Genomic DNA, 24,769 nt, shown 5'->3' on the forward strand with positions numbered 1-24,769 from the left:
AATAGAAAGTCCTCCTAAAACAAAATGCTGAATGGCCCCGGATATAGAAGGTGCTCAGACTCACTCATTATTAAGGTGTGCAAAATAAAGTTTTCTGAGATATCATTTTTTTACCTGTTAATCTGGCAAAAATTCAAAAGTCTAATGACATAATCCACTGGAGAGGCCGAGGGGAACAGAGCACATTGGGCAAGCCCACGGAAGGTAGTAAGACAGGATCTGGCAAAGTTACAAATGCACATACCCTTCAGCCAGCAGTCCCACTGCCGGCAATGCATTCAATGAATCCAACGCACCTATCTAAAACGTACATGTTGTTTATTTCAGCATGGCTTATGATAAGGAACAATTAGAAACGATCCAGGCATCCATTAAAAGGGGGCTGATGAAATAAATTATGGTAGATCCATTTAACAGAACACTGTCTCATCTCTCTGTGAGGGATGGCAAGTTCTCCAAGAGGCAGTACACCATAGTCTTTAGGAACCTAGACTCAGGACAGTCCACCCGGCTTAGAATTCCAGCTGTCATGGGGTGCCTGGGTGGCTCAGTCGGTTAAACGTCTGACTTTGGCTCGGGTCGTGATCTCGTGGTTCGTGGGTTTGAGCCCCACATCTGGCTCTGTGCTCACAGCTCAGAGCCTGGAGCCTGCTTCGGATCCTGTGTCTCCCTCTCTCTCTGTCTCTCCCCGACTCGCACTCTGTCTCTCTCTCTCTCTCAAAAATAAACATTAACATTTTTTTAAAAAAAGAAAAGAAGAGCAAGAGTTTTCACTGAAGCCTTTTTATATGTTTTGATTCTTAACCATGGGAATAAATACCTATCAAAAGAGTAAAAATAAATAAGAAAGATGTTTAAAATTTTTTTTAATGTTTATCTATTTTGGAACTGTATAGGCATGGCCTGAGACAAACTGAAAAAATGAGGATGTTTCCCTTTGGAAGGGAATGCTACATATGATCAAAATCTACAAAATTTTGAACCCATATGACAGAAACAAGTGGAACCCCTCCTTCACAAAAGGAACATGCACAGGTGTTTCATGCTCAAAAATATAACAATATTTATTTCATTTCTTAAATTATTAATTTTTAAATAGCACTCTTCCTACAAAGAACTCAAAATGTATATATAGAACTTATAATTTATAACCAGAAACTTTCTAAATGCTTCCAAAAGGGGGAGAAGAGAAGGAAGGTGAGGTAGACGGAGAGGTCTAAGAACAGGGCACTGCAGGTCTGGACACAGGCAACAAGGGTGGAGTCAGCAGGTTGCTGGAGGGCCCAGTACCCAGGGAAGGGCCAGGAGAAAGCACCCATTTCCGTGACCTCTGCTTTGAGAACAAGGTTCAATTTCACTCATGAAAGAAGATGCTTCAGGTTGCTTTACAAAGAGCACCGGGGACCGTCCACAGCACTGGTGGTAGAATTCTAAGTGGCAAGGCCTCCTGGGGCTTTGCCGGGGAGGCAGTCACAGACGTCTCACGGCAGGTGGCTCTGAACAGACAAACGGCCAGTGAGTCTGCAGTCCTCCAAGAAACCGGGCGTGAACCAACAGTGATGAGTAAAAAGAGAGGGAGACAGAGAAGGGTCTGCTTCCATCTGCCCCAGTGGGATTCTTGTTTTCTCAGAGGTTAGAAGGTGGCATTTACATATCTTTTACATCCAACGGATATTCCAGAGAAAGCGCTGCAGTGCGTGAACTCCTCCAAAGAAAACCAAGACACAATGAGCCAGTGCCTCCCTGACTTCCTGTTGGAGAAGATCCTGTTGAACAGAAGAGGGAGAGAGAAGCTTTTTTTTTTTTTTTTTTTTAATTTTTATTTATTTTTGAGACAAAGAGAGACAGAGCATGAACGGGGGAGGGGCAGAGAGAGAGGGAGACACAGAACCGGAAGCAGGCTCCAGGCTCTGAGCCATCAGCCCAGAGCCCGACGCGGGGCTCGAACTCACGGACCGCGAGATCGTGACCTGAGTTGAAGTCGGACGCTCAACCGACTGAGCCACCCAGGCGCCCCGAGAGAGAGGCTTTTTTAAAAAATCGATAGAATAGGGGCGCCTGGGTGGCTCAATGGGTTAAGCGTAAGTCTGACTTTGGCCCAGGTCATGATCTCACAGTTCGTGGGTTCGGTCGGGCTCTGTGCTAACAGCTTGGAGCCTGGAGCCTGCCTCGGATTCTTTGTCTCCCTCTCTCTCTCTCTCTGCCCCTCCCCAGCTCATGTTCGTACTGTCTCTGTCAAAAATAAATAAACTTAAAAAAAATTTTTTTAAATCGATAAAATAATCCAAAGGTAGAAACTCAATATTAATTCAACGAATGCCACAAACAAGCTTCCTGGGCTGCTTTATGAATTGTATGAGCAGGAGGATATCTGGGTCTATTCCTCCACCCGCCTTGTGGGAAGCTTCGTCTGGATTTATCTTTTCCATCCGAATCATCCGCACGTGGGGGCACTCTTTCCGGGGCTGGTAACCTCTGCCTCTGGCTTTGCAGGGCACTTTCTTAGTCCTTTCAAAGAAGCCAAGTGTTTGTTTTGGGGTTGGAAGAACTGATAGGACTTAGATGAGCGTAGGGGGGAGTGAGTATGAGCGAAGTGGGAGGTGACAGCACAGCAGGTTTGTGGAGGAGTAAGTAAAGGCCGCTGTTTATTCCGGAACATCAAAGAAGAACAAATGGCTCTCCCTGGCCCTGCCCCTCCTCCTGCAGTCTATTCACCACACAGCAGCCTTGGTGAACGGTGAACAGTGAAATGTGCCTCCTGTGCTCGGTGCTCTCCCATGGCTCTGCTTCAGTCCTCAGGGGGACCTGGGATCCTGCCCACTCTGCCCCAACCAGCCGCTCTGACCATACTTTTTACTACTTTCTCCCTTACTCAGCTTCCTTCGCTGCCTCCTTGCTCTTCTTCAAACATGCCAGACATGCTCCTGCCTCCACGTCTCTGCTTCCCACCCCCCTTCCGCCTCCACTGCTCTCCCCCTCCAGAGATGCACGGCTCCCTCCTACACCTCTGTCAAGGTTTCACTCAGAAGTCATCCTCTCAGTAGTAAGGCCTTCCCCCTCTACTTAAAATTATAAACCCCCCAACACTCCTCCTTCCTTTCCTTGCTTTATTTTTCTGCACAATATTTGTCATTGACTGATTAAACTGCATACTTTGTCTGCTTATAGTCTGTCTCCCGTTTTAGGATATAAACTCCAAGAGGGGCCCCTGGGTGGCTCAGTTGGTTAAGCGTCTGACTTCAGCTCAGATCATGACTTCACAGTTTGTTCAAGCCCCACATCGGGCTCTGTGCTGTCAGCACAGAACCTGCTTCAGATCCTCTGTCCCCCTCTCTCTCCACCCCTCCCCTGCTCTCTCTCTCTCTCTCTCAAAAATAAATAACATTAAAAAAATTTTTTTAATGTTTAAAAAAAACAAGCATATAAGCTCCATGAGATCAAGGAGTTTTCTCTCTTTTAATCACTGCTATATCTCCAGCACTTAAACGGATCCTGACACATAATAGACAGTATTCTATAAATATTAGTTATATAAATGAATGAATGAATGAATGAATGAATGATAAACCAACAGTGGCAAACTAAAGAATTTAGACTTTGTCCTGTCAGCAACTAGGAATCATTAAAGGGGTTTTTTTCTCTTTTATAGTTGGTATCAGTTAGGAAAATGGAATGGATTTCCTTCCAGCAAGGTAGATAAGAAAAGGTACAGAGCACCAAGTCAGAGGCTCATATATTTAAATTCCAGCTTTGGCACTTAATTGCCAAATGACCTTAGGTTACCTAATCTCTCTGAACCTCATACTAATCCACTAATCCATAGAGTTATTGAGAGAATTGACTAAAACACATAAGAGTCTCTCAAAGAGTACCTGGAAGAAATTGTTTAATAATAGATGTTAGTTTCCCTTCCCTCTTTTAAACAAACTAAGAAATTCCATATGCATTACTGTACCAGTCAGGGTCCCAGAGGAGACAGATGGCACACTCAAATTAGGATAATTCAGGGACAGTTAAATAAAGAGACAGTCTACAAAGGTGGGGAGCACACAGGTGGCACAATACCACGTGGGCTGGTAACGTCTGAGTTGTTGCCTGTAGTGTTGGGGATATAGGGTAGCACAGTTACTAGAACCCAGAAGGAGAGAGTCCTATGGAGATAAAATTCCAAAGACACATTTAAGATCCTAAAAGCAATGGGAAGACTATTTTAAAACATAGTTTATATCTAGGAAAAGTACATGCTCCAGATTTAAAAAAAAAAAAGACCAGGTCCTTGAACCAAAATCCCTCCAAAACCCTAAATAGCAAAATAGAAGACGTTATTTTGCGAATCAAGGCCCGCTTGAAAACAAAGAACACTTGCTTACGTGAAAAGAACAAGAGACCAAGCTTTGTAGCCGCTCAAGAGAGATCTACTCGCAGACCAAAGCAGAACTTGGTGAACTCCTTGCTAGGGAGCTCCAAGCGCAAGAATGAAAGTCTCCTTATGCCAAAAGCAGGAAGACATCTGGAGGATCGGTGTGACCGCTTGATTAAACAGAATACACAAGGTGAATCCGCGATGACTATATACAAAAGAAATACATCATTCCAGATTTGAAATTCTGCTACAGTTGCTTGATTTAAGTCTCGAAGCAGCAGAGTAAAAAGCCTTGAGCATTTTAGAGCCACGCTTTGGAGGAATTTTTACTATTATTTTTTAGACGCACCGTGAGCTACTTAAAGGTGGACCTAAAATGCAATTTTGTGGTCCAGGCCAAGGTACCTTTCAAAGCCTAGGGCAAAGCCGACTTTGTGAAATGCTGCAGGAAACGCTAGGGCAGGCATAAGGATAGACATATAGATCAATGGAATAGAATGGAGAGCCCAGAAATAAACGCTCACATTTACAGTCAATTAATTTTCGACAAGGATGCTAAGGCAATTTAATAGGGAAAGAATGGTCTTTTCAACAAAGGGTTCTGGGACAACTGGATGGATACCCACATGCAAAAGAATGAAGGTAAACTTTTAACTCACAGCATACACAAAAATGGATCAAAGACCTAAATTTAACAGCTAAAACTATAAATCTCTTAGAAGAACACATAGGTGTAAATCCTCATGACTTTGGATTAGGCAATGATTTCTTAGCTATGACCCCTAAAGCAGTAGAAACAAAAGAAAAAATAGGTAAATCGAACCTCATCAAAATTTAAAAGTTCAGTGCTTCAAAGGACACCATCCAAAAAGTGAAAATGGGAGAAAATATTTGCAAATAATGTATCCAATAAGGAACTTACATCTAGAATGTATAAAGAACTCCAATAGCTCAATCATAAAAAGACAAATAAGCCAATTTTAAAATGGGCAAAGGATCTGAACAGACATTTCTCCAAAGAGACATCCAAATGAGCAGTAAGCACATAACAAGATACACAACACTAGCCATCAGGAAAGCGCAGATCAAAACCACAATATGAGGGGCGTCTGGGTGGCTCAGTCAGTTAGGCGTCCAACTTCTGCTCAGGTCCTGATCTCTCGGTTCCATGAGTTCCAACCCCACATCGGGCTCTATGCTGACAGCTCAGAGCCTGGAGTCTGCTTTGTATTCTGTGTCTCCCTCTCTCTCTGCCCCTCCCCTGCTCATGCTCTCTCTCTCTCTCTCTCTCTCAAAAATAAACATTAAAAAAAATTTTAATGATAACTTTATGGAAAAATAAAATTTATATACTGTATAATTTTCCTGTTGAGTAATGTACAGCTAATGGTTTTTAGAATATTCACAGAGCTGTACAACCATCATCAGAATCAACTTTAAGTTCAATTATTTATTTTTTATTTTTTTTATTTTTTTTAACGTTTATTTCTTTTTGGGACAGAGAGAGACGGGAGGGGCAGAGAGAGAGGGAGACACAGAATCGGAAGCAGGCTCCAGGCTCTGAGCCATCAACCCAGAGCCTGATGCGGGGCTCGAACTCACGGACCATGAGATCGTGACCTGAACTGAAGTCGGATGCTTAACCGACTGAGCCACCCAGGCGCCCCTAAATTATTTATTTTTAAGAGAGAGAGAGTATAAGTGGGGCAGGGGCAGAGAGAGAGGGGGACAGAGGATCTGAAGTGGGCTCTGCTCAGAGAGCCCGAGGAGGGGTTGAACTCACAAACTGTGAGGTGCCCCTCATTTTTTAAAAAAAAGCTAGGGAGTTCAGTGTCAACTTATTAAGCTGTAGGGGTCAATTTAAGACACAAGTAAATTATAACTTCAAAGGTAAGGGAAAGAAAGAAAGGGAGAAAAATGGAATAGGAGGCTATGGAGAGCAGTGACCTCTTGATTGGGTTGAGGCAAATACAGAAAATAGTTGGTTGTGATTTGTCCTCTGTCCTCTTCAGAGAAAAAATTAGAAGGAACCATGAGTATTCAGAATTAGCAGATAAAGAGGCAGGGAAGATACACTAAGGGCTTTCCTAGAATGCATAAAGTCCAGTCATCAGTGAAAACTTTCCTACAGAGGAAACTGTAGCATAGAAAGGAAATGGTAAATATCTCGAGCATGCTGGTAAATGATCCATAGCACAGAGGTGGTCAACTCCAACTGTTTTGTGGTCCAGGGCACAACTATTAAAAGGGCAAAGGCAGAAAACAATTTTTTGTTCGAGTTAACATTTATTGATCATTTTCTGTGGGTCAGGTTCTGTTCTAAGTGATTTACAAAGATTATCTCATTTAATTTTCACAACAGCCTACTCTCTGCTCGGCAGCCAGTACCCATTCTAAATGTGAATCAGCTCACAAAGCTCTCCTGCTCTCCCTCTCCAGAAGCTTCCTTATGCGTGGGGTAAAACCCAAACATCTTATCATTGCCTCTATGACTGAAGCCAACTCCTGGACCTCAACTCACTCCATTCCAGCTACTCTGGCCCCCCTCGCTCTTCCTTAGGCCTGTTCCTATCGCACGTGCTCCCTGTTCCCCTGCCTGGAACACTTGTCCCCCAGGTATTCCCATGGCTCACTCCCTCGCTTCCAGTCTCAGCTCAAATCTTGCCTCCCCAGGGAGGCCTTCCCTGATCACCCATCCAAAGTCACTCTCCATCACTCGGTATCCCCAATCCTGCTTTGAGCCTACATCCCTGCCTAGTTATCCGATTTACTCTTCATCACGAGTTCAATGAGAGTAGGCTCCCCTTCTGTCCGGCTCTCTGCTCTAGCTGCCAATGCCTGGAACTGAGTCTTGCATATAGTACACACTAAATAAAATTTGCTTGAATGAAATCGGTCCGTCAGGTATTTTATTCGACTCTCTGTGTTTCTTTCCTCTTTGTTTCCTTCTTACTTTCAGTAGTGTTGTTGTTGGGACCGTTCATTCATGTTTTGTCTCAGGGAATGTTTTACCTGGGGGAAAGGCTGAGTATTAGCCGCGTTTGAACCAGAGCATAAAAGAGGACATGGCATCCCTGAAAGCAGCATGATGGCAGCAGCAGTGATGAATCCTCACAGGACAGGTACTTTTGAGGGGAAGAAGTCAGGCTCTGAGGGGAAGCCCCCTCCCCCGTGGAGCCTCACATATCATTCTCTCTCCACTGCCAACTATAGGTTATTCTAGTGGACTTGAACTCCTCTAAGATCTCAAACAGTAACCATTATTCTTTCCCTTATTATCTCATATAATAATCAGGAGAAACAAAGAAATCAGCAGGAGTGGGGCTTAGATCATCACCTCTGGGTCGGTTCAAGGAGGAAAACCACAGTTAAGGGTTTTCTCCTCCCTGAATGGGCATTAGATTCACCTGTGGAGCTTTTAAAGTACCTGATGCCCAGGCCACACCTCTTGACAATAAAATTAGAATCTCTCAAGGTGGGGCCCAGGCATCTGTATTTCTTAAAACTTCAACGGTGATTCTAATATGCACCCAGGTTGGAGGGTGTGGAGCAAAGTCTCTCACACTTTAATGTGCATGCAAACCTCCTGGGGTGTGTGTAAAAAAGTAGATCCTGACTCTGGCATTGTGGCCGGGGCGTGAGCTTTTGCATATTTGACCAGATGCTACATGATGCTGATGTTGCTGTCCACGGACCACAGTTTGAGTAACAAGTGTGAGATCAAATATTGGCTTTGACTCAGGTTCACAATTTTCAGATCTAATGTTTCAGCATTTGGACATTATTAATCCTCATGTTCTGCTAATTCCTGGGCCTCCCAGCCACTTGGCAATCATGGTTCTGTTTGCTCTTCCTTCCTACCTGACTAGCTGTTTCTGAGGAAAGTGAAGACTTACCTCTTGAACCATCCCACGATTGATGCTGTCCCCAATGTTTCTTAACTGCATGGCCAACTTGTGGATTGTTTCCTCCTGGTGATGGTTCTGGCCAATGCTACTCTCCTTGGGCTGAGAAGGCAGATTGTGATCTACATTGAACAGAAAAGAGTTCAAAAGAGAGTATTAACTATAAATCACTCACCACTAGTCACTAAAAACTGTCTTAGACAATGAAAGGGATGAAATCTCATCATCGATGACTATAGAAAAGCAAAGCCTTGCATTGGGATAGATTAGTTCTGTTCAATAGGAACATAATTCAAACTACACATTAATTTTAAATTTTCTAGTAGTAACATCAGGCAAAAATATTTTAGTAATATATTTTACTTAAGACAATACATCCAAAATATTATCATGAAACATATAATCAATACAATTTTTTTTTGAGAGAGAGAGAGAGGGAGAGGGAGAGGGAGAGCAGGGGAGGGGCAGAGGGAGAGGGAGAGAGAGAATCTTAAGCAGGTTCCATGCCTAGCATGGGCTTGATCTCACGACCCTAATATCATGACCTGAACTGAAATCAAGTCAGACGCTTAACCAACTGAGTCACGCAGTTGTCCCCAAATTACCAACAATATGTTTTGCATTTTTTATAGTTAAGTCTTTCAAATCCAGTGTTTATTTCATACTTACAGCACATCTCAATCCAGGTGCTATCTTTTCATTGGAAAACCCTGATTTGTATTTGTATTTCATGAAACTTACAGTTTAAAAGGTAGAATCATATATCCAAGTTGTTTATATATATATATATATATATATATATATATATATATATATATATATATATATGTTTATATATATATATATATATATATATATGTATATATATATATATATATATATATATATATGTTTATATATATATATATATATATATATATATGTTGTTCCAAATGTACTTAATAGTTTTCCAACAATTAAATCAAGTATCAGTTTTTAAACTTTAATTGAAAATAAATAAAATTTAAAATTCAGTTCCTCAACTGGCCACATTTCAAGCACTCAAGAAACAAACAGTTAGTAGCTATCATCCTGGACAGTACAGATCTGTATCTTTATAGTTTTGTAAGATAGAGCTTTCCATTTTAATGCTTATATCCATGATCCTTGAATGAGTCCCTCCAAACTTTATTTGCTTCCAACAACCAATAAGTGTGTTTTTTTAACACACACACACACACACACACACACACACACACACACACACAGAATGGGGGAGGGGCAGAGAAAGGAGACACAGAATCTGAAGCAGGCTCCAGGCTCTGAGCTGTCAGCACAGAGCCCAGTGAGGGGCTTGAACTCACAGATCGCAAGATCATGACCTGAGCCAAAGTCTGATGCCTAACTGACTGAGCCACCCAGGCTCCCCTAACCAATAAGTGTTTTTAAGCAACACTATGAGTAAACTACTGCGTTGAGTGCTTTGGGGAACTTATAAAGACAAGGTTTCTGTCCTTACGTTGCTGATAACCCACTGGTTAGGGATTAAACAATTAGCAAGTGCTTCAGGAATACAGAGGAGAAGAAGATTATTTTGGGCTAAAATAGATATAAGCTGTATCATAGATACAGCAAATTATGCATTGAACCTGTGTTGTTTCAGGACTTTGAAAATTTGAAGGACTTTGATTTTTCGGGCTTAGTACTGAGAGATTAAGTCCTGTCCTCAAAGAGTCTAGCAGGAGAGAGACACAAACCACAATTCAACATGTTATAGTACGTAAAAGTAAGGTCTGCACAGAGGAGCCGGGGCAGATGTCCCAAAGAAAATGATAACTGAGTTCAGCATTGAAGAAGGAAGGATGAATAAGAATCAGCCAGGAGAAGAAGAGAGAGATGGGGAGATGGGGGCGGGGCCAGCTAGAAAGGAGTGGAAGGAGACCTTGCCAACAGCAGCAAGTGTCACATGAGCAAAGGCATGGGGGTAACAGACAGTGAGCCTTTGTACATAACCTCTAAGTAGTGCTACTGTTAAAAGGCAGCGAATGATGGGAGAAAAAGGTAGGTAACAGAGTAGGCAAGAGCAAAATCATGAAGGCACAGTGAAAGGCTGGGACTTCATCCAGTAGGGCAGGGGACCCATTGAAAGGTTTCAAGCAGGAAATGACTTGATCAGATTCGCTCCTAGCTCTTACCCTCTGGGATCAGAGTGAAGATGGGCAAGACTTAAGGCAGGGAATGCATTAAAAGGCTACTGCAGGGGCGCCTGGCTGGCTCAGTCGGTTAAGTATCCGACTTTGGCTCAGGTCATGATCTCACAGTTCGTGGGTTCAAGCCCCGCATTGGGCTCTGGGCTGACAGCTTGGAGCCTGGAGCCTCCTTCAGATTCTGTGTCTCCCCCTCTCCCCCCCCCCTTCCCTCCCCCGCCTCTCTAAAAAATAAACATTAAAAAAAAATTTTTTTTTAAGGCTACGGCAAAGTGCTGCAGAGAGATGATAAGGAGTTGCCTAAAAATAACTAGCATACTTACCACATGCCAGGCCATATACGCATTGTCTTACTGAGTACTCCCTCACAATGACCCCCATGAGGTCATTACCCCATGCTACAGATGAGAGAGTTGTGGTTTAGAGCAGTGCTTTTCAGACTTGGTTCCACCTTGGAATCCCTTGGGGAGGCTTTTATTTTATTTTATTTTTAAACGTTTATTTATTTTTGTGACAGAGAGAGACAGAGCATGAATGGGGGAGGGTCAGAGAGAGGGAGACACAGAATCTGAAACAGGCTCCAGGCTCTGAGCTGTCAGCACAGAGCCCGAAGCGGGGCTGGAACTCACGGACCGCGAGATCATGACCTGAGCCGAAGTCGGCTCTTAACCGAGTCGACGCTTAACCAACTAAGTCGACGCTTAACCAACTGAGCCACCCAGGCACCCCTGGGGAGGCTTTTAAAACTCCCACTGTTCAGGCCTCACTCCATTCCAGCGAAATCAGTTGAGCCAAGAATTGGTATTTTGATTAAAGCTCCTCAAGTGGTTCCCATGTGCAACCAGGCTTGGGGATGGGGGGGCGGGGCGGAGGGGTGGGGTTAGAGGGAATGAGTAACTTGCCAGTGGCTGAAAGCGTGAGAGCCAGGATTTAAACCCAGGTCTGCCTGGCTCCAGAGCCCATGCTCTTAAACCTCAGCATACAGAGCCTGAACTAGTACTAACCTGAAATAGTACTAACAGAGGTGGAGTGGGGAGAACAGATTCTATAAATGTTTAGGAAGCAGAATAGGCTGGAATTTGGCAAAAGATTTGCTGAGAAAGGGGAGGGAAAGGGAAATTCTTACTTTGCCAGCTCAGGAGACTGGAAAGGTGATGGCAGTATCAGCCTGTACAGAGAATGAGGGTCGAGGCAGGACAGGTATAGAAGGCAGAGGAGGCAGGCAGAAAGAGGAAGAAGAAAATTCGAGTTCATTTATAAATTTAAGGTACCTGTAGGACATCTTAGCAGACATCTGGAATATATCTGAAGCAAATAATAATAATAATAATAATAATAATAATCATAATAATCATCATCATAATAATAATAATAATAAAAGGAATATACCTAAAGCTCAAGAGATGTCAGAACTTAAAGATTTAAGAGTTATCATTTATTTATTCAATAAAAATGCAGGTGTGGATAAGATCTTTCAAAGTTTATGTAGCTGATGGATAAGACTGATGGCTAACAAGATAGGCAAAGGAACAAAAGCCCACAAAAATGACTGAGAAGGAATAGTCAGAGAGGTACACGGGGAAACAGGAGAAACACTATAACAGTATTTTCTAACCATCTTTCAATGCTTGTTGAAAATTTCCTTCTAAACTGTACTAATGGGCATTGTTACTTGGTTAAGTATGGTATACAGAAAATGACCGTGTATGTGTCAGTGTGTGTGTTGTTGTTGTTGTTGTTGTTGCTGTTAATGGTGATGATTCAGAATGATTCAGGTGATTCAGAATCCTGAAACACACCTTAAAGTCCTTTCATTAAAGATGCCAATCATTGTCTGACTTGCCCACACCCCCTTCCAAAAGAATCTGCCATATTGCCTAAGCAGTCTAGCTCCTTCTCCCACGTCCCCACCCCAACCCCAGACCACAGCTGTTTAGATCAGAGATGGACACCTGAGCCAAGAACATATCATCCACTGGCTGGCCAAAAGAGAGCAGGGTCCCTTCCTCTCTGTTCATTGTTTAGGAGACTAAGTTCAGGAGACTAAAGGAAAAGTTGGCAGTGGGACCAGGAATGCCACGGGATTATGTTGGGCCCAGGATAAGTCAAAGCCTTTGCAAGTGAAAATTATGAAGGGGAAGGAAACATTTGAAGGAGAGATGGAAGAAGCTGGCTGATAGAGAAGACCTAAGCAGAGCAAACACTTAGAAAGATAGCAAGAAAAAGAAAAGACTGGCCCCAGAACTGCCTTAGAACTTGAACCCTCCAAGTTCAGTTCTCTTTCACAAGCATCCTCACCAGCAACCACAGCTTTCTGGAGGTGACCGGAGTACGTTTCTCTTCCCTGTAACCAAACAAATAATCATAAATATCTATGTCAATTATCATTGTCCAGAGCTGTTGAATATAGATAAAACTGTGTAAGAAATAGTGTTGGCTATACATTGGCTTCAGGATAGACTCTGAAAGTAAAATTTAAAAACTAGGTTCCTGGGGCGCCTGGGTGGCTCAGTCGGTTAAGTGTCAGACTTCGGCTCAGGTCATGATCTCGCGGTCCGTGAGTTCGAGCCCCGCGTCGGGCTCTGTGCTGACAGCTCAGAGCCTGGGGCCTGTTTCAGATTCTGTGTCTCCCTCTCTCTCTGACCCTCTCCTGTTCATGCTCTGTTTCTCTCTGTCTCAAAAATAAATAAACGTTAAAAAAAAAAAAAAAAATCTTAAAAAAAAAAAAAAACTAGGTTCCTGACGCTAGAGGCTTTTGTTTTTGCTTCCGGTCATTTACCCACTCCTCACAAAAGTCGAATGCAAAATGGATTCAGTACTCAACCTATTTAGTCAGAATTATTTGTTGACTAAAGAGAGCCAGTATACCTCTCCTACAGACATTTACACAGCAAAACAGTTATACCACCACAGTATAAGAAATATTATAAGATTACAGGAAAGAAATTACTAAATCAAAGCTCTACAATAGTCATATGTTCTCTTAGATACAGAGAACAAACTGAGGGTTGCTGGAGGGGGGGTGGGGGATGGGCTAAATGGGTAAAGGGCATTAAGGAAGACACTTGGGATGAGCACTGGGTGTTATACGTAGGGGATGAATCACTGGAATCTACTCCTGAAATCATTATTGCACTATATGCTAACTAACTTGGATGTAAATTAAAAAATAAATTGGGGCACCTGGGTGGCTCAGTCAGTTAATCGTCCGACTTCGGTTCAGGTCATGATCTCACAGTTCATGGGTTTGAGCCCCACATACGTCTCTGTGCTGACAGCTCAGAGCCTGGAGCCTGCTTCTGATTCTGTGCCTCTCTCTCTGCCCCTCCTCTGCTCATGCTCTCTCTTTCAAATATAAGTAATAAACATTTAAAAAAATGTTAAATAAATAATAAATTAATTAATAAATAGTTAATTTGAAAAATAAATAAATAAAAATAAAATAGTCATATGTTGGAGAAGTGAGAAGTCTTGTGACAAGATAATCAAAATGAATTAAACAAAAAAGGTAAACCTTTATTATTTTCCAAGTATTGAATTTTTACTTTTTTCCTTTTTTTAAAAAAATGTTTATTTATTTTTAAGAGAGATAGCGAGTATACATGAGCAGGGGAGGGGCAGAGAGAGGGGGACAGAGGATCCAAAGCGGGCTCTGTGCTGACAGCAGAGAACCCGATGCAGGGCTCAAACTCATGAACCATGAGATCATGACCTGAGCCAAAGTCAGACACTTAACCAACTGAGCCCCCAGGCACCCCCCAAGTATTGAATTTTTAATACAGAGGGAGATATATATCCCCACACAGAATTCTGAAAATAAAATCATAGTCTAAATGGCCTACTGGGAGATTTGGGACAATCATGTGGTTAATCCTTTTGCAAGAATAATTCCTTCATAAAGCAAATAATAAGCCTCAATGTAGTGGAATTTTAAAAAACACTGCTATGTGTTGTGAGTCCTACATAAGCAACTTTGACCAACTGTCCCTTCAGTTGCATTTTGGAAAACTTTTAAGCAAACATGCTTCTAAGATTTTATAAGTGTTTCTCTGCTGCTAACTATAATGTGAATACTTTATTTTCCCATATGGTGATCACTTTCAGAATCTTGATTTTGTTCACTAAAAATAGAGGCATAGGGACTTCTGGCTCAAGAGTGAGCACAAGCATTGGTCTCCCATTTCCCCTAATCCCTCCCAAGGCACAACCAAAATGAATGTATAAAAAAAGAATAAAACCACAACAGTGAAAAGAATGGGAGACTGGGTCAACAGCAGATGAGAGATGTGTACGTGTTTCTGGAAGGCAGAAAGCAAATGAGACAAGAGGACAAATGGGCCAGACAGAGAAAGCACCAAGACCCCACCACACGAGCTCCTGAGGCTTGGAAGCCCATTTACTCACTAAAACCCCAAAGCTGGGAGAGGGAGATGAGAGATTGGAACTCTGATGAGGATCAGCTGTACCAGTTGGTCCCTCAACACCCCCAGGCCGCTATACCCACCACAAACTTCAAGCAAAAAACACTCTTCTCTAACAGAAGAGAACGAATCTTGTGAAGGAAGCTAAAGCCTTTTTATGAATGTTGGTGCCTCAAATTAAAGGTCTCCTTGGCGGAAGGGGAAAAAAAGGTCTCCTTGTTCTAGCATTTAGGGGACCTGGGGCCATAAAATGAGCTCCCTAATTCATGTCCCTAATGCCCACTGCCAAGTCAGAGCCCTCCTATGCCCCCATATGAGTCCCTACTCATTGGGGAGCCAGTTAAGCATAGTGGTAAAATCCTGAAGCCAGATCACTTGGGTTTGATTGTTAAATCCACTACAGATAACACTATGTAACCTGGGACAAGTTATTTAATCTCTCTATGCCTCAGTTTCTCCAACTGTAAGATAGGAATAGTAATGTATTATTTCATCAACCCTAAGCTTTTTACTGCCTCCAGAATCAGAATGCGTTTTACATCCTAGTCATGTCGTATTTCAACAACATTTACCTTCTTAGGAGTAAACAAAATGATGGTATATTTTACAGTTGATGAATATCAAACTTAATGAAGTATCGTGGTAACTACCTCATAGAGAGGTTGTCGAAATGATAAAATGAGTTAATACATTTATCCCCCACAGGGCAGTGCCTAGAACTTGGATAAACACTACATAATTGTTAGCTACTGCTGCTAAGAAAACAGTCCTACTCACACAACAGCAGAAAAAACCCACACCAGCTACACAGTCCATATTTCTTTAAAATAACAAAGGATCACCAGCAATTGATAAGGACCACAGGATGCAAGAGAAATACCAGAAAACAAATAAAATTAACCCCAAGAGAAACATAGAACTCAGGGAATAGAAAAGTAAGTTTGCAAATTATAGAGTATATATTTTGAGAGTTTTAAGAAAGTATTACATTCGAGAAACAAAAGAGAATGCTATGGAAAAAAGAATAATCCCAAAACAAGATCTTACCAATTTTAAAAATATGATTTTCAAAATCAAAAATAAAATGGATGGTCTGAAAAAATAAAGTCAAGGAAATCACTCAGGAAAAAAAAAAAAAGATTAAAAAACATGAGAGAAAAGATAGGTGATGTAGAGGGCCGATATGGAAAGACAAGCATTTGATTTATGGGAGTACCAGAAAGAGATCAATAGAGGGGGTAAATTTCAAACCAAACAGTGTAAGACAGCTTCCCAAAGCTGAAGGTCACCAAACTTCAGACTAGAAAGTCCCATGTGCATGGACGCAAGCACACACACACACACAAGCCCCACCAAGTTCTCAGGACCACAAATGGGGAAGTAAAAACCTCACTTCTAGAACATATTAAAATTTCAAAACACCAAGCATAGGAGATGCTAAAAATCTCCAAAGAGAAACATGGATTAATTTGGCAACTGACTTCCCAACAACAACAAATACTAGAATATAAAGGCACAATTTTTGCCCCAGAATTTTATAAAAAATTATTTTCTTTTAGGGCACCTGGGTGGCTCAGTTGGTTAAGCATTCAACTTCGGCTCAGGTCATGATCTCATGGTTCGTGAGTTCGACCCCGTGTCAGGCTCTGTGCTGACAGCTCAGATTCTGCTTCAGATTCTGTGTCTCCCTCTATCTCTGCCCTTCCCCCACTCATAATCTGTCTCTCTGTCTCTCTCTCTCTCTCAAAAGTAAATAAACATTAAAAATTTTTAAAAATAAAATAAAATAAAATAAATATTTTCTTTCCTTAAATAGACTTCATGCCCAGCATGGAGACCAACATGGGGCTTGAGCTTACAACCCTGAGATCAAGACCTGAGCTGAGATCAAGAGTCAGACGCTTAACTGAATGAGCCACCCAGTACCCCTAAAAAATTATTCTCAACCTAGAATTCTATGTCTAGCTGAACTCTCACTTATATGTGAGAGGTGAATAAAGACATTTGCAGATACGCAAGGGCTCAGGAAGATTTTCCTCCCATACGGAATTTCTTAGGAAGTCTCCCGAGGGAGTATTCCAAAAACCCAGAGTATGACGAAACCAAGAAAGAGAAAGGAGATTTAGCAGAAGGTGAATTCAACCCGTGTGAAGGGAAGTCCCAGGATGACAGAGGTACAATAGGCCTACAGAGCACCGAGAATGGAGCAAAAGAACAGCCCCAGGAGGGAAGTTCCGGGGGCAAGAGAGACTTGCTAAAAACTGGGGGAAACTCAAAGCAATCGTCACTACACATCATGTGGCAGAAGAGAAGGAAAGGCAACGAGCAAGTCCAGAAAACAATAAAAGGTCATGCAGGAAGTTTATGGTCTGAATGTGAAGCAAATTAAAATGTGGCCTAAGTTGAAAATGAAGGAACCGCTTCATAGTTCCTTCCCAGCAGGATAGTCCTGTGTGTTAAACTTCACGGTACTCTACCTGTACGACTGGGCCAAATTTTAAGCAATCGCCGTTTCAGTTCCTTGTTTCATTACTGGGAAGTGACTATTCTCAGGAAAAAATCATTCCAGTACTTACAGATTTTATTCCTGGTAGCTACCATCCCTAACTCCCAGAGTCTTGCACAACCTTTTACCTTTGGATGCTGACACAACAGGTGGACAAAAACGAGTACGAAGGTTTTGAAGTCTTGGCCTCTCTGCTTCCAGATTGGAAAACACCTCCCCTTTGCAGAGACAGACCAGTTTACCAGAACACAAGGCCTCACCTCAAACTCGGTGTGACCTTTTCCCTTAATTGAGGAAAGTGGCTTCTTTTAGGAGAGCTTTAAGCCATTAGCTAGTGCTTTAGGTTCAGCCAACTTTCAACATCTAAATCTGTCAAGTGCAAAATCAACAGCAACTGCCTCCTCTCAAAGGACAACCCTTTCATAACCAATTAAACACATTGTAGTTGAATGTTCTATTGCTAGCAATACCTAATAATTTCAAAGTTTGCAATTGAAGTTTGCTTCAATTTAGCGAGAATACTAATCAGCCTCAAGAAGGCTCAAAGTATCTTACCAAGGTCAAACTGCTCTTTTAAAAAAGGACCTGCTGGGGGCGCCTGGGTGGCTCCATGGGTCAAGCATCCAACTCTTGACTTCAGCGCAGGTCATGATCCCAGGGTTGTGGGATAGAGCCTATATATATATATATATATATATATATATATATATATATATATATACATATGATTGGAAACAACCCATATGTATATTAAGAATAAAATATTTAAATAAACTATATGTTATATTCACACAATGGAATATTATGCCATTGTAAATAAGAATGACATTCTGCAAGTATTAATGCACAAAGATCTCCAAATCATATTGTTAAGTGAGAAAGCAAGTAAATATAGTGTGCTTTGCATGCTACCTTGCCTCTAAAAAGAGAGAGGGTATAAAAACCTATATTCGCAATTGTTCATATTTGCATAAAGAACCTCTAAAAGAATGCCCAAGAAACAAGAACAATGGTTGACTAGAATAAGGAGTGTTAAGAGTGGGATTTTGAACAGACGGGGAACAAGAATACAAAAAAGACTTTTCACCATATGCCTTTTCATATTCTTTAGTTTTCCAACCATGAAAATATTTTTTTAAGCACTTATATAGCACTTGGCGTGTCAGCCACTGTTGAAAGCCATTTAAAATTAGTAACTCATTTATTTTTAATGTATTAACACAAATACTCAAAAGTTAATTTAAAACGCATCTTAGAAGTGTCATAATTGTATTGTGGTTATGCAAAAAATAATCTTTGTTCTTAGGAGACAAATTATTTAGAGATGGAATTATTTAGAGATGAAATTAGTATCTCATAACTTTATCTCATAACTTTCTTCGTAGCAGAGAAAAACACGTGCACATGCATCCATATGTGTGTATATGAGTATGGAGAGAGATAAAAAGATAAAGCAAACGTGTCCCCTCAAAAAATGATAAATCCAGGGGCGCCTGGGTGGCTCCGTTGGTTAAGCGTCCAACTTTGGCTCAGGTCATGATCTCACTGTTTGTGGGTTTGAGCCCCACATTGGGCTCTGCGTTGACAGCTTTGAGCCTGGAGCCTGTGTCTCAGATTCTGTGTCTCCCTCTCTCTCTGTCCCTCCCCCCGCCCCATCTCTCTCTCAAAAATAAAGAAGCATTAAAATTTTTTTTCTAATGATAAATTCATGCGAATGGTATATGAGTAACAATAGGCTTATTTGCGCAACTTTTTTTTGTAGATTTTAAATTTTCCAAGGTAAACATTGGAAGGGAAAAAAATATCTCAGAAAAGTCCTTAAAAGTTAGATAGAACATTTCTATTTAGTTTCCATAAACTCTTTAGACTTGTTTTCAAGGCTCTTAGAATATATCTCAACTTATCTGTCCAGACTTCTTACACTGCTTGACCAAATCTTACCTTTGAATCACATCTCAAAATTTACTTTCTCAAGATGTCTTTTTTTGAATTTTCCAAAATAATATGATCTCTCACCACTTTGCATACCTACAGTTTTTTTAATTTTATTGTTATATGAAGCAAGAGATGATAATGCCTAATAGATGAGTATGTTAATATACTTAGCTAGTTTACACACATTGTCTATAACAATAATTATAGATTATGAGTTAATCCCCAAGAATTTAACAATTGAAAGAAAAAAGAAGTGTCTCTGATAACTAAGAGGCAAGATTAATTTATGTGTAGTGGAAATGAATGAGATGGGCAGTCATTGGAAGGGGAGAGGGTATCAGCTCTCCCTTGCCCAAGCTTCTCCCTCTGCCTGCAACTCCCACCGCCCTTAACTCTTTCAGGTCTCAGTCCAGGCGTACATCTTGAGGAAAGCCTTCTCTAATCTCCCTGCCGGGTTGAAGCCCCATTATAGCATCTGGACCTCTTCTCAGCCCTTAGCACATTGTATTTAACATTAGTATGGGGTGTTTTTTTTTTTAATTTTTTATTGTTTATTTATTTTTGAGAGAGAGGAGAGAACAGGGGAGGGGCAGAGAGAGAGGGAGACACAGAATCTGAAGCAGGCCCCAGGCTCCGGGCTGCCAGCACAGAGCCCCACGCGGGGCTCGAACTCACGGAGTGTGAGATCATGACCTGAGCTGAAATCGGACGCTCAACCCACTGAGCCACCCAAGCGCCTCCATTAGTATGTTTAATTGACTACTATCTGCCTCCATTACCAGACTGTATGTTCCAGGAAGGAAGGGGTTGTTAATGCTTTTGTTCACCAGTGTCACCCCAATATCTAGCACAGTGTCAAATATAATAGGCCCTAGTATTTTTTTTTTTAATGAATAAAAAACTAAAATGCGTTCATCAGGAGGAAGAGGGGGAGAGTTGATGAGCCTTGGAAGAAAAAGAGAGGGGCAAAAATGAGCATCCAAGCACTCTCAAATGGAAAAAAGAGGCTGAATATCTGGATTCTACTGACTTCTACAATCAGTATATCCCATTTATACTACTTACATACATACATACATACATGCACACATGTGAACATAATTCTGCCCTTTCCCACCAATAATTATCACATTTTTAGAAGTGGGAAAGGCCTCTTTTTGCTTTTACTAACTTTTGTTCTCCCAACAGTTTCTCATTTCCCTGAAATGACCCTATCAGGGTGGTTGTTCCGGACTTCCCAAGAGCCTACCCATCCCCTCAACTTTTCTAAGAAAAAACAGCTTTAAGTTTCCCCTACAAAAATTACGTTTTCTTTCTCCAAAAAGCTACGTGCTCATCCGTGTTTATTTCCCTAAAGTAACAGAGACAAATTTTGGCTTCAACGAGTCACTGAATAATGACTGGTGATTTCCATTTCCAGTCTGTGTCGCAGCCTGGCACAAAAGCCACTGAGGGGATAACGGGACTTTTCAATAATCAGCTTCCTCAGAAGGAGTTTTACGCTGGGCAGTACTTAAGACTTTTTTAAAAATTTTTTAACGTTTTTATTTATTTTTGAGACACAGAGAGACAGAGCATGAGCAGGGGAGGGGCAGAGAGAGAGGGAGACACAGAATCTGAAGCCGCCTCCAGGCTCTGAGCTGTCAGCACAGAGCCCGACGCGGGGCTCGAACTCACGGAGTGTGAGATCATGACCTGAGCTGAAGTCGGACGCTTAACCGACTGAGCCACCCAGGCGCCCCCCACCTTTTTTTTTTTTTTTTTTTTTTTTTAAGACAACTTCCCCAAACCCTCCGAGCGACCTTCCCTCCACCTCGGCGAGACCGACCACCCGCGGCGCTGCACCCGCCCCTTCTCTGGCGGGAAGGCGCGCGCCCGGCCGGCGGTTTTGGCGGCAGGGGTCACGTGGTCCCGCTGTGGCCAATGAGGGACGCACATGGCGCGCGCGCGGCGGCCAGAAGCGGTCTCCCGCGCGGGCACCGGCGCGCCTTGTTCGCTCACGGCGACCGACCAGAGCGTGTGACCAAGAGACTGGGCGCCCCGAACACCCTGCCGGGCACCTCCGATTACCCTGCGGCTTGGCGTTCTTGACGCCGTACTGACACCTCCGTGTCCCTCTTACACCGCCCCCTTCAGCCTGCACACCCCCCTTCTCTAAACGCTTCAGCGTTTGGGGGAGAAACGCGCTGCTGGCTCCTGGGCCAGGGAACGAGTGGAAAGGACCTGGGAGGCTTGGGCCTGCTGCCACCTCACACTGAGCGACCCCTTGTCTCCTATTGTTTGGCAGTCCTTGGACGCCCACCGATGGCCCACCCGGCTACAATACTTGTCACAAATAAGATTTCACAGTCATAATAAAATGAGAGTTCTAGGCACGGAAACAAACACGTAGATTAGGTTGTTGGCTGTTACTCTAGAAATCAAACTTAGTAGCTTTATTAATTCAGCTTCCTTATGCTTTTGAGGTGAAACTAATGAGGAAAACATCTTGGGTAAATGTGGCAACCGCCTACACGGCACCTCTGAAGGTGCTTGAGGAGGATCAATTGGCATAGCGAAGTGTGAGAACATACCGAGAAAAGTTTACAGTAAAATATACGTTCCAGAACAGTGATAACGATTGCACAACTTTAGGAATATGCTAAAAACCACTGGATTGTGCCCTTTAAAAGGTTGAATTTTATGGTGTATGGATTACATCTCAATTAAAAAAAAAAAACAAAAGATACGTGCCAGAAGGTATTCCTAGGTGACAGAATCTCAGGCTCTGAAAAATTATTGTTGACATCTGCACAAATCAAAATTCAATATTTTAGTCAATTTAGTTCTTCCTGGAAAACAGATACCATGTCTGATATGGTGGCTGGACACTATCAGCCTGAAATTTCCACCTTCTCAGTGGCATATAATTCTTTTGAAACCGGATAATAGTTTGAGATTTGCTTTAATTCTTCCTTTCGGGTGTCTAGCATATTCTTTTTTTTTTTTTTTTTTTAATGTTTATTTATTTTTGAGAGAGAGAGACAGAGTGCAAGCGGGGGAGGGGCAGAGAGTGGGAGACACAGAATCCGAAGCAGGTTCCAGGCTCTGAGCTGTCAGCACAGAGCTGGATGCGGGGCTGGAACTCACAAACGATGAGACATGACCTAAGCTGAAGCAGCACGCTTAACCCATGGAGCCACCCAGGGGCCCATGGCTAGCATATTTTTAATCTAAACGTCTAAAACCCCATAAACTTAACCCCAACACTCTCTAATGCTCCTCAAAATATAAAACTTTAATCTTCCAACATTCAAAGGCATCTAGGAATCATGCAAATTTTTGCAAAACAAAAATGCAAGTTTATCTTTCCTTCATGTTCTTTCCTATATAGGCAAAATCAAAGAGGAATCGAAACTGAATTTTCCCTGCTTAACATTGCAGGGTCAAGTTAAAGACATGTTCTCGTTAAAAGACAAATTGGATCTGTTTTAGTTAATTTGCAATCATCTTCATGAGTTGTCACATCAACAATTCAGAACTAATAGAAACTAAGAGATTTAATACCATGAAGCAAAGTCAGTTTTAGATTTTTACCACCTAAGAATATTGATGAATAGATTTACCACTATCTTCTCACAATTAATGTTTAAGTAATCTATTTAATGTCCAATTTTATGTCCTCAACACCAAGAAAAATATCTATCTTAGCTTAAGGCAAGTAGTATCTTACCTGGGCTTCCTGACATGGCTGAAACTGGCTGGGAGCTAACAAGTCGGGTCATGTACTCCTTCTGAAAACTGTATTTCACCACAGGGATTTGCAACAATTTGTTACTTTGGGAGAGGGATTCAGAAGTTCTTTAGGTTCACAAACAATGGCATCATGTTTTTCTCTGTTGAAAAATATATCTTCAGAGAATTTCCCCCATCGGTATATATTCAGTATGTTTGATGAATATTAATGTTCCAACATTACAAGCAGCCTTTATTCTATGCATAAAAGGGTTATGGTTTTGAGTGGAAAATGGAACAGGGTAATTAAGGTCTTTTTCAACTTAGATAAACATCTTTCTATGTTCGTCTTTAGATCTAACACCACCCCACATTCTCATCTCCAAACAGTTTTTCTTCATCTTTTCAACAGCCACATTCTACCAAGAGAGCAGTCTAAATTAGTATGCATAGATAAAGGGAGACGAATTAGTGTAGCCAAAAGAAAATAGATTAAAAACCTAGAGATGGGGAGGATTGGAGATGAAATACATTTTGTCCTACTACCTTGTATGTGTGTGATTTTGTATTATCTCTTTAATTCTCCATATACATGTAGCCCATCCCTACAGACACTAATGAAGACTATTCTCCACCCCCCACCCCCTTTTTTCCAGTATTGTAGCACCAATCCAATATATTGAAGAATTGAACTGAGATTTTCATTGTTTACCAGTACACTTAATTCTCTTGGCTTAAAGGTTGGCCACAGAGTTTCACTTTCTAGTTTTTTTATTTTACCTTCCAAATCTAAGCAGTTACGGGAAAGGGAAGGAATGGTTAAGAGAAGCTAGACAATAAAGAACAACCAAAGAAAGTAACAGGAGAGGCCTTCAAGAGCCTTAGATCAGTGCTATCCAGTAAAAGATGTGAACCACATATGTAATTTTAAGGTTTTTAGCAGCTACACTAAAGTAAAAAGAAACACGTAAAATTTATTTTAATGATATATTTTTTAATCAAATATATCCCCCAATAAATCCAAATGTTATCATTCCAACAGGTGATCAATACACAAAATTATTAAAGAAATATCTTACATTCTTGTTAATGTACGTCTTCAAAATCCAGTATATATTTGACACTTACAATACATCTCAACTCAGACTAGCCACATTTCCAGTGCTCAGGAGCTACATGTGATTCGTGGCTGCATTGCAGCTTGAGGCAAAAAATTAAGAACTAAAAAGAAATGAAAGTAAAGCAATAGGCGGCTTTCTGAGCTATGCAAACCAAGAGCGGGTGGGAATCATCAAGTAGAATTCTGACTCAGTTTTCAAATGTACTACATTTTCCAGTGCAGAATGCTGCTTGAATATTTCGATTTTTGTAATTTGGGCCAGGTTACGGAAGAGAGAGCTATGGGTTGAAGGGTTGTAAGTGCCTGGGCATTTTTGGTATCTTGGGCAGTTGGACAGTATTTTTTAAATCTCTATGACTTATTTATTTTATAACTGAAAGTTTGTACGTCTTCATCCCCTTCACCTATTTTAACAGCTTGACATTTTAACTATATTCATCAGGCAAACTTCTGATCCTAATTTGACTTCTCAAGTAAACATTACATTGGAAAAAGGACATGCTCTCCAGCTAATGCATCACGGCCAAATCAGCCCTGAATAAAATTATTAAATTAGTAATTAGTCGAAGTTGACAGTCAAGATACAGAGTGAGGTTCTTATCTGAAAAGAGCCAGATAG

General features: G+C 41.5%; 1 protein-coding gene across 1 annotated transcript; it reads right to left on the bottom strand.

The window, feature by feature from the left end:
• Positions 1-1,109: 1,109 nt before the first annotated feature.
• Positions 1,110-23,431, bottom strand: PXT1 (peroxisomal testis enriched protein 1). Its single transcript, XM_042940377.1, is given in 5 exon segments — positions 1,110-1,766; positions 8,260-8,390; positions 23,029-23,106; positions 23,109-23,191; positions 23,403-23,431. Coding segments are annotated over 5 exon segments (429 nt in total). The 3' UTR covers positions 1,110-1,658.
• Positions 23,432-24,769: the final 1,338 nt, after the last annotated feature.

The sequence above is a fragment of the Panthera leo genome, chromosome B2 (assembly GCF_018350215.1).
Source record: "Panthera leo isolate Ple1 chromosome B2, P.leo_Ple1_pat1.1, whole genome shotgun sequence".
NCBI lineage: Eukaryota > Metazoa > Chordata > Mammalia > Carnivora > Felidae > Panthera > Panthera leo.